Raw genomic sequence first — 13355 nt, 5'->3', positions numbered from 1 at the left:
GAAGCCATACTACAATACATATGTATTAGGAGACTGAATTAATGTTGCAGAGGCCACCTTCATTTTGGCATTGCCCAAATATTTAGCACTGGACCTTACAGCCTTGATAATGTCCCTTTAATGTAGGTGTTTTTTATGTGAAATGTGATTGTGAGTGGCTGTTGAATGCTTTGGGCGCTGAGCCTATAAATTACAAATCACAAGCAGAAGAGCCTCTGTAAGTATACCCGCCTCAACTGCCTCTCTCAGTAGATAAAGACTATCACAAATGCTAGATGGGATCTGGCTGATCACTGAAAGCATGAGCACCATGCACAAGTACTTTCTCAGTGCGTTTCTTTCCCCTCCACCTCATATATAACTGGAAAGAGAATTGCGGCTGGAAAGAAAGTCTGTACCCTTAGTGTAGGACTATTTACATAAACTTTCATGAGGGATCCTATATGAGCCTAGGAGCCTAAACCCTGCATGCTTTTTGCTGCTTGGATATTATCTGGCATAACAGTCTTTATCTCTGGGCTTTTGTAAAGCACCACATTTCAAATAACTAAAAATGAACTGTATTTTCCCACTGGGATTGGAGAGCATGACTGATAGTGACTAAGTGCATATTCTGCAACCTACTAACTGTGATTCTTTCTTTTAAAAGTTTTTTAGAATTTCAAATAAAACCTGTCAATCAGAAGCCTTCAGATGCCTAAAAGCTGACTTAGGTGTTAGGTATGATAGCATATAATTACTATGAGTTAACAGAAGCTGTCACACTCTATTTTTCAATTTGCAGCATTATGTAGTTTACTAAACAAGTAAATCTGCACTGCTGAAGGCAGTGGTTATTTCTGGTCTAACTTACTTGTTTTCTATTTTGAAATAGATTTCTTTCAAGTTTTTGCTCATTTCTAACCTAGCATTTGCATTTCAAGTAAACACAAAGGGCAAGAGTTGAAATTGATTTAATGGGGTCAACTATTTAGATTAAGCTAAAGCAAACACTGCAACTAGGCTGTAAACCGTTACTCCCTTATGATAGGGAAGTACAGTAATGAAGATAAAAGAGAATGGAAAATTTTGTGTCATCAGATTTACACTTCAGGAAGATTTATCTGTATACAAAGTCAGCATTGTAAAAATCATCTCATAAAGCAATGATGTAAATGACATGTCTTTTAAAACTGGTGTAATCTAGCTGTAGTTAAAGTCAGTGAAAGGGCTCCCATGCATTTCAGGGCTAGCACAGGATCACAGCACAGGAATCTATTTAAAAAAAAAATCCCAGCACCAAATTGCATACACTTTTATAGTAAACAGAGAATAACAGTAGGCTTTTCTATATAATTGTTTATAAATCATTTTTCCCTTTTGGGTCAAAATATTGGGATCTGGCTTGTATTCATTTTCACTGGAGGTAGGTGGATGCTAGAAAATGCTTCTTGGAGTAATCATTATGTATTACTTTGACAACCGTGATTATCTCCCCTTTGTGTATATTACCAAAAGGAGTTTTCAAGAATGACTGGATATTCTAGGTAAACATTGAAAAAATTTCAGACTAAGCTAATAAGTATTAAAAAAGATTTGCAATAAAACCTAAGATCAATTCTTACAGAGCCACAGAACTGGAAAGTACAGCTGATCACATTTTGATATCAATAAAGTAACACTGAGTGTTTATGCCTGCCATGAATATACACACTCTTTCCTAACCATAATCCATTGCAGTCCTTAGTTTGAGAATGAGTTGCCATACAGTTTTTAGTAAAGCTGTTGATATTTGACCAATGAGACCATAGAGTCCATCACAACTAATCCACCAGTATCTCTTGCTTCAGCTGTTCTCCTTAAACCAGGTCAGTCTGTGCGACACATTTTTAGGAGATAATTTTTCGGGAAAATCAGGAAGTGTCCTCTTGAAAGTCTTGGAGCAATGGAGTGACATTACAATATACAATAAGGGGCCTACTTACGCTGCAAATGGATTTGAGACCAGTGTCCAAAACCTCATTTAAAGCAGCCGCTGTAACAGCACACAGAAGGCAAATAAGCCATTCTGTTAAATTCTTTCATTCTCTTTGCATCATTCCTCATAGGGTTATGCCACAACTGGCACATTGTGGCAGTGTCCTGTCTGGTATTTGTTAGGAAGTGAAAAAGTTGCTTTTTGAGAGAAAAATACCTTAAAAATATAAATGCTGTAATGTACGTTGTATGACACCTTAGAACTGCTGTATATAATCTCCCATTTGTTGTCTCAAAATATTGTATGTTACTGAAGTAGAACACAAGTATGTGTTTGGGAGAAGGGAATGTAAAATATGTAAATTTTTATATGGCATGTTCAGAGGCATTTTGAAGATATAATTTCAATATATTTGGTTAAATCTGCAGCTGGTCCAAATTTTGAACACTGTTCAAAATGACTGAAAACATGGAGGGTTGTTTGCAAAGAATTTTTGATGGCTTCCATTTTTTCCATTAAAATACTTTCCCACAGATTTTAATAAAAATATTAGTACTAATTTTTGTTTGCCAAGAACTACCTTTATATTTTGAAGAGTTATAATATTGGCTTTTCTTTTTAAGAGTTACTTATTCATTTTTTAAGAGTGTTATTTAGAAAAATGATGGACATTTTTAATTGAAAAATTTTAGAGGTGAAATGGCATCTTCCTAAAAATTAATTGGAGAAAACAAGAAATATTAATCTAATTTTTCCATCTACTTTTATCAGATTTTTTTAAAATGTTTTTAAAATATCTCATTGGTGACACAGGTACACTTGTCATTTTTTAATCAGTAGGGTCAATAGAAACCCTTATTTGCATAGTAGATTTTGACCTCGAAAGGGCAAAAACTTTTGAAACTTGATGACTTTAATCTCAGTGCAAGCAAAGTGCCAAAATGTTGCTTCTTGAAGATGTCTAGACCTAGATACATTAGAAAGGGTATGTTTCTGATGCATATAATCATAAGCAACTTCAAATGACATTGAAATAGCCATAAGGTGATGCTTTTTTACATCAGAAATCTTTAAGGCTTTCCTGAGGAAAGTTTCATTTCTCAGGGTAAATTTTGAATGACTTTGTAGAATACCTATGAAAATATTTTAATTGCAGTGCTGCTGTTGCTGATTGAATAGGATTCTTCTTTCTTACTACTTTTTTCATCAGAGAAACATATGAGCTTCTTAGTCAGTTCTCCTCCTTCACGCTTCTGTGAAGAGTGCTCACCGTGGTGTAACATGTAGATAATGCATGCAGAAATGTATTTTTGGCTAAAAGGAAGCTTTAAAAAACTTGAGTTCAGGTACATTTTGATCCATCTAGCACATGATATCCCATGTGAGCTAAAAAAAATATAAAATATTAGACTGTGAATATTCTTCCTTAAAGACAGACCGGGAAATGGGTCCAATTGGGTGTTTACCAGGAAAAAAATTTTTTTGGTCTGATTTAATGCCAGTTCACTTTATCGGTTGCATTTAAAACAAGACAAAAGGACAACATTTGAAGGATTAGATTTGGAAAATTGGGTATGACTGGCAGGGGAGCCAGAGACAGAACGTGTGGAGAGACCATAAATTGTCATTTATGAAGAATGATTTATAGGCTTGTGTCTCCCAGATAAACACAGAAGCACATGCATATGGATTTCTCCATGGCTCTAAAGCAAAGCTGTTGAAATCTTTTTTGATGGGCAACAGTAATCCGAAAGAAAGTACTTAGATACATCATATCGAGAACAGGCCTGAAGGTTGCAAACAATGCTACCCATGCAAAAGGATATCCACATTTAGTCACGTGCTCATTCTGCTGGTTTGTGATATTTGGGTAGGAATGTGCACGATATGCCTAACCACTGGCATTTTTTGTGCATTTTAGACAAAACATGCTTGTTCCTCTACCATTGTGTCCAAAGGCATAGGCTGTTTGGAAATTCTCGGTAAGGAAGATATGCCAGAATAGGTGGTGGAAAAGGGACTTAAAAAAGTTTAAAAAGGATGAGGAAAAGGTTGATGTTGATCAGTCTCTTGATGGGATTTAAAGGGGGAGAAATTTTATCAGGAATGCACATTTGCTGTTACTAATTCTTCTGATACTGAAGTTATTAGTCTAAGAAGTAGTGACATCACATAAATAAAAAAAGACCTGGAAAATATCATAACCTTGAAAATATGTTAATATAGGATGGATTAATCATAAAATTTTGGTGGATGGAGGAACATCTGCAGTGGAATCATTCTGGATTAGGATCTGGGGATGCTGCATCAATATATTTTTATAAAACACTGTACCTAATGTAATATGCAAAAGCAAAAGGGAAGTAGCACTGAAGAGTCAGCAGTGATTAAAGTCAAACATCTAGAATAAATCAGCACTGTCTGAATTAAAATAAATGAGCAACAAGGCAGCACAGTGAAATAAATATATTGTGGACACAGAGAATGACCGGAAAATGTGAAATTAAAACTATACCTGGGAGTATTTTATTAAACCTGCAAAACTGATCAAGAAAAATGATTTCCTGAAATCTTCTGAGCAATTATCCCCCATGTGTCTATACAATCTTGTGCATCTATTACCCTTGGCCATATGTACTGTATTTTTTTATACTTTACATTTTTTATTCACTCCTTAAATTCATCAAATAAATTGCAGAAATGTAGAAGCATATCTCGTGTAAGTGGATCTTTAGCTTACTTATAGATACAAAAGATTGTTCAAGATAAGCCTTCAAGAGCGTTTTGTTCAATTTTTTAAATATGCACAGTGTATCTTGCCAAATGGCCTGGCAAGCAACTTCGTGCTATGTAGGAGCATCTTGAAAATAATTAATGCAGTTAATTTTAAGCTGGTGTACCCTGCTAGTGCAAAAGGATATAAGACTGGAAAAGTGGATGCACAGCTCTCTAGGAAATTAGAAACAATTTTTTCCTTGAGTCAGAAGTCACGTGACAGCTGAACCCAGACTCTAGGCAGGGACCGGAGAGTCCCACTGTGGTGCAGAGGTGGACTCCTGCAACCCAGAATGGCATCCTGACAACACAATGTCCAGCCCATCCCATCAGGTTGTTGTGTGGGTTTGCTGCAGGCATCAAGAGAGAGGATGAGTCTTAGGACCCCTTCCAGCAGACTCATGGTTGCAGAAAAGTGCTACTCACTGTCTGCGATGGCTAACTCTCCCTTTATGGCAGTACCTAAAGTCTTCACTTGTAATGTACTGGGCAGAAGTCATTCTGCTCTCTTATAGTTCGTCCGGGGGCTCAATCCCCTTATATAGAGTGGGAAAGAGAGGTTCCTCTTTTCTTAATCTTTAAAAACCTAGGTGAGAGCTAGGTACCAACAGCTAGAGTGCTGCATGCAATCCCTGCACACAGTTTAGTTGGCTATGCTCAAGGCAGGCTCTCTGGCATGGTATAGCTGTGTGAGCGACTTGAGAAGCCCTGACCAGCTTTGAAGGTTTTTGAGAAAGCAGCGAGAATCCTCAGCAGCTGCCTCCTTCCTGCTTTTGGAGATACGCCTACACTGAGGCCATTGCCCATTTGCTAAGCAAGTGTGCCTGTGGCTGGCTACGTTCCTCACTGATCCACATCCAGACTGCTGACTTTCTGTCTTGCTTAGTCTCGTACCTGCCTCATCAGCACGGACTTGTCTGATGATCTGAACTCTTGGCTGAACCTGGTGACTGTCACCAAACCTGCCCAGCTCGTGCCCTGCAGTGCTTTACCTGTCATAGGTGACAGCTGCTGCCTCTGCCTTGCTGACTTTGGGCTTACTTTCCCTTATGGACCAGCTCACTTCTGCTGCTCCTCAATGCCCACCTGCTCAGCTCTTTCAAATATGAGGTCTTTCTTTGCATGCCCCAAAGCATAACTTTCAAATAGAACTTCAAGATTAAAGCTGATGTTTCCCCAAAGTACGCTGCAGTCAAGTGATCTGCACATTTACAGCTTTGGATTACAGCTAGACCTGTTTGGAGAAAATTACTCCCTTTTCTGAATTAGGTCCTATCTTACCAGTCAACACGTGATTCCTCAATGCAAACAAATGCCATCAGCACAGGCATCATTCACTCAAGTTTGCTATCTAGGCTTTCATAATCAGTAGAGAGGCAAGATTTATATTAACCCAAGGAAGATGTCTAAAGTGAACCCTGCTCTTAAAATGATTGTTTCTCTCCACTGGTACATGCCAAGCTAGTCAGAACTCTTAGGTGGAAATGTCTTCACTGAGGATGCCTACAGGATAAGTGAGCTGAAAATCTTATTCCAGGCCCCATTATATACTTTCAGGCCCCTGCAGCTGAAAGCTGTGATAGATTTGTATTTATAATACATCTGCAGCCAAGAGTAACCAGTATCTTCCACACGCTTCAAAGGGAGAAGGCTTTTTTGAAAATTAAAGTCTGGCTTCATGCTTAGATTTCAGATTCAGACTTTCCTGGGGCAAGGGGCTGGATCCAGGGGATCACTGTCCTTTCTTTCCTGTTTCTGATTTGCAGATGCGTCACCAGGCATTACGCACTTGGCAGGGACACCCCACCAGCTCCTAGATTCCAACATACGGCTACAGAAGAGACAGTTAGGGAGGACTGCAGAGCTTAGGATATTTCTGGCTTGTATTTAAAGCCTAGAGCCAGCTGGCTTCATTTACCAAGTTTTCTAAATCTAGCTAATCCTACTGTCAGATTCAGCTTTTGTGACTTTTCCATCCCTCCTGCTTCACTTTCCTTGGAGGAAACAGGGAACAGCTGTTGGAAGAGCAGATACAGCCTGAACAGCCAAACATTCTCTGTTCTGTGCTCAGCCCATCGAAGTGAGGTGATGGCTGCTGCTTCAGAGGAAAGGATGGAAGAGGTGGCAGCTGAAAAGGTAACACCTCTTTCCTCCTACCCTACAGCAGCAAAGGCAGTTCTGCAGCTTTCTGCAGGAGTAGGGACAGGGTGTGAGCATTAGTGCAGGCAGCAAGGGATAGAGAATGGGTTGGTTAGTTGCTGGAGGACAAAGCCCTATTTTAGTCTGTTTGCTGAGGTCAGAGTATCCTGCATTCAACTACACAAGACCTGAGGTCAGGTGGGATTTGATATCATCAGCTGTCAATGCCATCGTAGCTCTTTGAGTTCCTTCCCAGCATTTTGCAGTCCTATTCCTTCTTTTCTCTTCCATCCACAAGGAGTGGGTACAGATATGAATGAGTGCTTTACAGCTGCTATTGGTTACATTGTCATATCATTAATGTGAAAACACTGGAGTTTTTTCCCTGATTTGAAAAATTAAAAGGCAGAAATCTTCAAATCTCACAGAAAGAGTTAAGTAGGTCATGAACCACCATTCCACAGTTTGTAAACAGAGCACTTTGGAATGCAATAACTAATAATATAAGTAAAGTAATAATAGTACATACGAATATGTTCTGATGTTGGTTTTAATTAAATGGCAGAATACTGTAGTCTTCTTGCACTCAATTCTGTCGTAATACAGTTTAAATGCATATACACATGGTGTTTGATAGTGTGATTTGCTAATAGTATCATATTATTATATTAACATCAAATAGTTACTTGTGATCCCATTAGGTAGATCTGATGACAACACTTTCTTACAGACCTTTTATTCAGTTCCATACTAGCTACTTGAACTATGCTATTTATGGTGGATGAGTGCCTCACATTCAGTGTCAGAGAGTCAAAGCTAATGCAGTTAGCCTGTTTCTCAGAAGGTGGATAAGGAAAGAAATATGTTATTTTTGCCCATGTTCGGAGAAATTGTGCCATTATCTCATAGAGAAATACCTGTTTTTTGGAAGACAGCCTTACAATTTCACATAAGGTACAAGAACGACAGGAGTTACCACAGCTGTAGAGGCAGCATCAATGCACACTTGACAGGATTGAGTTCCTTGTTCTGTACAGGCGGTAAAATAATTGAGAGGAAGGGGATATTGCCATCAAGAAGTTTGGGGCTAAGGATAGCAGTAAAGGTACTTGCTACAGGAAACCTTGATGATGAAATTCTTCCGGAGACTTATTGTTTGGCCTCCTGAAACTTCTCTCTGCACAGGCCACATGTCACCTCTCACATCCTATTGCTAGTGTGGTTGTTCATCCGTTCTTCCCCTCAAGCACCTCTCCTGCCAGAGGGCTGCTGTCTTGCAGCATTTGAGAATGTAGATCAGAAACATTGTCACTTCTGTGCTCAGAGCGATTTCCCTTCTGGCACCTAGGTTGTTGGAAAGCAACTGACCTCAAGCACAGAGAGATGAAGAGAGGGGACATTACTAGAGTTTACAGAAGAGGTCTCACAAGCATGTGTGGTAAGAGATGTGAAGGACAGGAGCTGAGGAAAATGCAGTAAAAGGAGGAAAGAGAAGGGTGAAAAATGGAAGGGGGCAGAGCATAAGTGCAGCATGGCTTTTCTATCAATGTACTGTTTCCAGTTGTGGAGATAATTAGGATTTGGGACACTGGTGCATAGTGGAAGTGTGTCATTGGTGACTTTCATAAAATATTCAGGAGCAGGGGGACAAAAAAAAATCTTCAAGTTTCAGTGCTGGTTTTTGTTTGTTTTGGCCAAGGCATAGAAGTCCACGTGACAGATCTACAGGTCAGCTCCCTGCTGATGACTTTTGCATCAAGGAATACAGTTCTGCATAATGGATTTTTTCCCCTCATTTTGCATTTAATAAAAGGAAAATAATTGCATTAAAATGAAGAATCAACCAGATGCTAATGTTACATTATAGTCATGCACCTAACTGATCAGTACAAGCATTTCTGTATGTGCCAGCAATATAATTTCTTCAAGTATGGGTAAGATAATGGTTTTTTTTCCCTTGCCTGCTTGGAAATATAGTCAGTGAAGGTTGCCTGCACAATCCTTACTAGTCACCTTGTGCACATGACTATAATAGACTTTCATTGCATGAATGCATATTCCTTCTTCCACAGTTGTCTCTGTACATTGCAGTGCACAGGGACACTTTTGATAATTTGCTATAGCTTGTAAAGCAGTAAGTTGTAGATTCCTGAATTTTAGGTTCTGGGGAATAGAAGTGGTTTGTTCTCATAGAAATATCATAGAATGGTTAGGGTTGGAAGGGACAACAGGTGGTCATTGAAGATTTCAATATTGCTTCTGTAGCAATGCCCAGGTGTCTGTTGCATTTTAGATGGAGAAAAAGCCATCAAAATCAGCCATTTCCCTCAGCCAGTTTTTTCCTCCTGATTTGAAGTGCTTAGTATTTGTTTCTGTTGTTCAGTGCAGGAGGCTGTGCTGTGACAAAAAAGGTTTTCTGCAACTCGTACAGATTAAAACATGTCACAACAACTGGGGGAGCAGCTAGGCAATGCAGTACGTGTTAGGCAGCAGCATCTCAGCTGAGCCAAAGGTTAAAGGTGGTACTGACCCTCATGTATCCTGGGTTGGTGGCATCCCCCTGAGTGGATTAGGTCTTGCTCTGGGAGAGTGGCCTCCAGAAGGAAGGCCAAACTTTGTTGGCCAGACTTTGAATTTGATTAGCAGCTGATGAAATTAATGGTGAAAGAAAGATGGATCCCATTTTCAGAGAACAGGCAGTATGTAAAACCAAAAATGGTTGTTAGAACTACTTGGCTCCAATAGGCTTCTTCAATTTAATATCGTGTTTAAAGTTTAAGGAACAAAAAACCCCTTCTCTCTGAAATTGCAAGTTTTCTCCAAAAATAGCGCTGGTGAGAAAAATGTGAGCTGACTTTACCAAAAATATCATCTATGTCGTGAACAAGTCCCAGCTACATTAAAACAGCAAAGCTTGGTTACTCTTCACCCTGCTGCTGCTCTGTGGGGGCCAGCATTTTGCAGGGGACAGGTGCAGACCAGTGAGAGCCTGCTGTTCGCACTGTGTGGGGGACTGCCTCAGGGCTTTCCCAAACCAGTTTTTCCTGCAGCACTGAAAAACAGCACCTTATGATCCTGACAGCACTGATAAGCAAGGAGGAAGGGAAAGAACACCAGAGGCTTATGCAGCAAGCTGTGCACCATTGCTCTCCCCTCTGCCTTGTCCATTTGGATGCTGCAACACCAGAGCCTGGGTCTTCACAGTTCTTTTTGCTCCATCTGTACGCCCAACAGCTCTCATAGCTTTTCCTTATCCTCTCATAAGGCAGATCAACCCTACCATTACTCTTCTTGTAATCCCTTTAAAACCCCAACTCTTTTGAAGGCCTTTCCTTGTGCCCTCTCAACACTTAAGTACGTCAGTGACTGTCCCTTATCTGTCCCTATACATTTTAACTGTGCAGTTAAAATAGCCATTTTCTGAATCAGTGCCAGAGTTTCTTACCTTGGGCTCCTTGACTGTAAAACAGTCTGTGAGCAGACTCGACATCCAAAAAGTAGTCCATTTTGAAGGAACTTTATGTGCAATACTCCAGTATGGATGATCAGTCAGATTCCTAGGAAAGATTACAGAGATGTCAGACAGAAAAAAGCTGGTGAGTTTCTTTGTGGAAAGAATTGTGTAGGCAGTCATTTGGCATATTAGGGTCAAAGTATTTTCAAGTCACTATTCATAGAACTTCATAAGCATCCTTTTCTGTTTAAGGATGTTTGATTCAAATCCTTCTCTAAAGACAAAACCAGAAGTCCTGCTGCAGTATTAGCAAGATTCCTAGCTTTCTAGTACAATCACCTGTATTCTAGCCACAGTCTCTATTTCTTAAGACGTATACTTGGATTCATCTGCCTGTTACGTTTACTCTTAAAAAGAAGATCAGAAAAAGGACAGGGACCTCTTTCAGCCAGATTCACACCCAGCATCTCTGAGTAGTCACTGCTATAACAGGATACATTAAAGATAGCATTTGTGCCACTTATGCCAAAACACTGCACTAGAAAGAAAGACACAATATTCTGGATATTTCACTACACCTAAATGACCAGAAGCCAACCTTGCCTTTCCTCTCTCCTCTTGCTGACCAGAAACAGCAACAGAACATTCCACCATCAGTTCCAAAAGTTGTGTTAGGAGCAGTCATTAAGAAATAGTAGGCTACTCGTAGCACTGTTTCATAGCTAAGGTTTATATTTTTTGCATTCTTCTGAACATCAGATCTGTCTAGATCCTAGATTACAGCTGTCCGAGATGTACACAATCCTAGATTACAGCTGTCCAAGATGTACACTCTGCCTTTGCCAGGCAGAGTTCCTGCAATGATGCACATTATTGTGACCCTTCTCCAGCTTTATTGCTACCTTCTGCATTTTATTATACTCTGAAAAACTCACAGAAAAAACAGGATTTGCAGAAAACAGACAATGCAGTTCTCTCACCCACATCTCAGTTCACCATGGCATATAATCATAAGCATACAAACAACTCTGAACAATGTCTATTTTAAGAAAGACAGACAAAAATACCTCTAGTCCTTTTCCATGCAAACTTAGCAGAAAGGTTTGGAGCAGGGAGTCTGACTCCTGATTCCAGCAATTCCTTTAATTGCGCCGGAAAAATTAGGGAACCAGGTTTCCAAAGCTTTCCCTCTTTCCTTTGATTCAGTTTTCATAGATCAACATGCAGTCCTTTCTAAAATTCAGAAGTCTGTCCTGATGAGAAAACTTTTAAATTCCCGAGCAATTCACTTTACTGTAGCACTCCCAAACCAGAAATGATACTTACTGCAGAGTATCAAGAGCTGCCTGGCAGTGGTGTAAGCTCCAGTAGTTTCAAGGAGGGTTTCTTTGATCTTACTAAATGTCCCCAGTGTAAGCAAACAATTTTGATTGTTTGATTGGAACTCTGATGAATAATGCATAACGTCAACTGGACTTCCTTTATCAGATAAAAATGGCCAGGAGATGTTGTTACTTAGCAACAGGAGGTGACACTACGTTCATCTCCCCCACTCCCCCTCACCCTTCATACTGAAAAATTAAGTCCCTGGTTTTGATTTGATAAAAACTTTCCCACGGAAAAAAAATCTACATCAAGTTTCCTTAAGAATTTGTTTTTCACTCTGATCTTCCTTGTTGCATCTGATATTCTGAGGTATTTTTAATGTTTCATAATGATTAACCGTAACATTGCGTTTTGTCTAATAATTTGCTTTCAGTAAGCAAAATACCTACTTTCTTCACCATTTACCACAAGAGTAAGGAGATTGTTTTGCTATAAATAAAATGTAAATAACATCTTGAGAATAGATTCATTTCTTATTTGCTACTGCTTGTTGGACAAGGCAGACAGAAAAAGCAACATACAAAATGTTCCAGTGATGCTATGAAATATATAGAATATCGAGAAACCTTTCCTATTACAGAATTCATACTTTAAGTAATTCCTTCGTTCTTGAAGGAGCCCTAACATTCGATATAAGCATTCTCAAGGAATCATTGCATTTCTACTTAAAATACAGCCTTTTAAAAAATACACAATGTAGTTTTTTTCAGGAAAGGCACATTGATAAAAAGCCAAAGCACTGTGAAAGGTTTTAAAAATAAATAAATAAAATCAGATACAGAAGATAAGTACTTACCAGTGTTACTGACCTCTTTCCATCCTACTGTCATGGAATAAGACTAAGCAAATGCAACCCAGTCTGTGAGCCAGAATGAACAGCTTCTAATTTTCACTTCAACCTCGAAATCAAGAGTACTGAATAGAGAAAGGTGACGGATCTGCTTATATTATGATGAAATGAAAGCTCTTAGCACAGATCTGAGTAGAACTGGTTTTTTTTATACCACATTAGCCTGCTAATTTGAGGAAAGTGAAAGGCTTTGTTTTACTGTCTTTTATCTGTTCTCTTTGCTACCCCCACAATTTAATTTGCATTTAAAATTATTCTTATGTCTCCACTGCACTCCAAGGTATGGAGCATTTTCTAATCACGATGAATGTTCAGTGTGGTTTTTGTGCTATGGCACTTTTATTCTGAGCCAGAAACATGGTGAGTAATTATAATTGCCAGCTATTTTCTAAAATGAAATACAGAGTGGTTGTCTGATGCAGTTTCTGATTTTTCCTTCATTTAGCAGTACATCTCAACAAACTATTCAGTCAAAGCATCAGTAAAAAAAATAAATCAAATAGCACAATGTCATGGCATGATAGCTTAAACATGCATATCCATAGACCGTGAAAGCAGAATATGTTTCTACCAAGATCTTTTCAGTTATAATTTGCCTTTCCTGAATTTAAAAGTGAGCTTGGATGGCTAATAAACTGAAATTTAGTACAGCTATCTCTTGGTGGCTTCTAGTGCATCTAGTTTAGCATTACTGGACTACACATTGTTTGGAATGAACTGAATTGAATGGCTAACAAGGGCCATGCTATTAAGTTACATGGACATCCCTCACAAGAGGATCAGGACCCTGCTTT

At 39.1% G+C, this 13355-nt stretch overlaps 1 protein-coding gene across 4 annotated transcripts in view; it reads right to left on the bottom strand.

Moving 5' to 3' along the window:
* The window catches only part of PHACTR1 (phosphatase and actin regulator 1), a 308888-nt gene extending 296101 nt beyond the window's left edge, over positions 1 to 12787 (bottom strand). The window contains exons 1-2 of one of the 4 annotated variants that reach the window (XM_032710975.1): positions 12508 to 12787; positions 10317 to 10428 (exon numbers count right to left, since the gene is read on the bottom strand). In XM_032710975.1, coding sequence (XP_032566866.1) covers positions 10317 to 10377 — 61 coding nt within the window. In that variant the 5' untranslated portion in view covers positions 10378 to 10428; positions 12508 to 12787. Of the gene's footprint in view, positions 1 to 10316; positions 10429 to 11392; positions 11631 to 11651; positions 11816 to 12507 lie in introns of those variants that run through there. The other 3 variants (XM_032711209.1, XM_032710889.1, XM_032711045.1) reach the window with 3 other exon arrangements.
* Between the last annotated feature and the right edge of the window lie 568 nt (positions 12788 to 13355).

The sequence above is a fragment of the Chiroxiphia lanceolata genome, chromosome 1 (genome assembly GCF_009829145.1).
Source record: "Chiroxiphia lanceolata isolate bChiLan1 chromosome 1, bChiLan1.pri, whole genome shotgun sequence".
NCBI classification, from domain to species: domain Eukaryota; kingdom Metazoa; phylum Chordata; class Aves; order Passeriformes; family Pipridae; genus Chiroxiphia; species Chiroxiphia lanceolata.
This window is presented reverse-complemented; position numbering and strand designations above follow the sequence as displayed.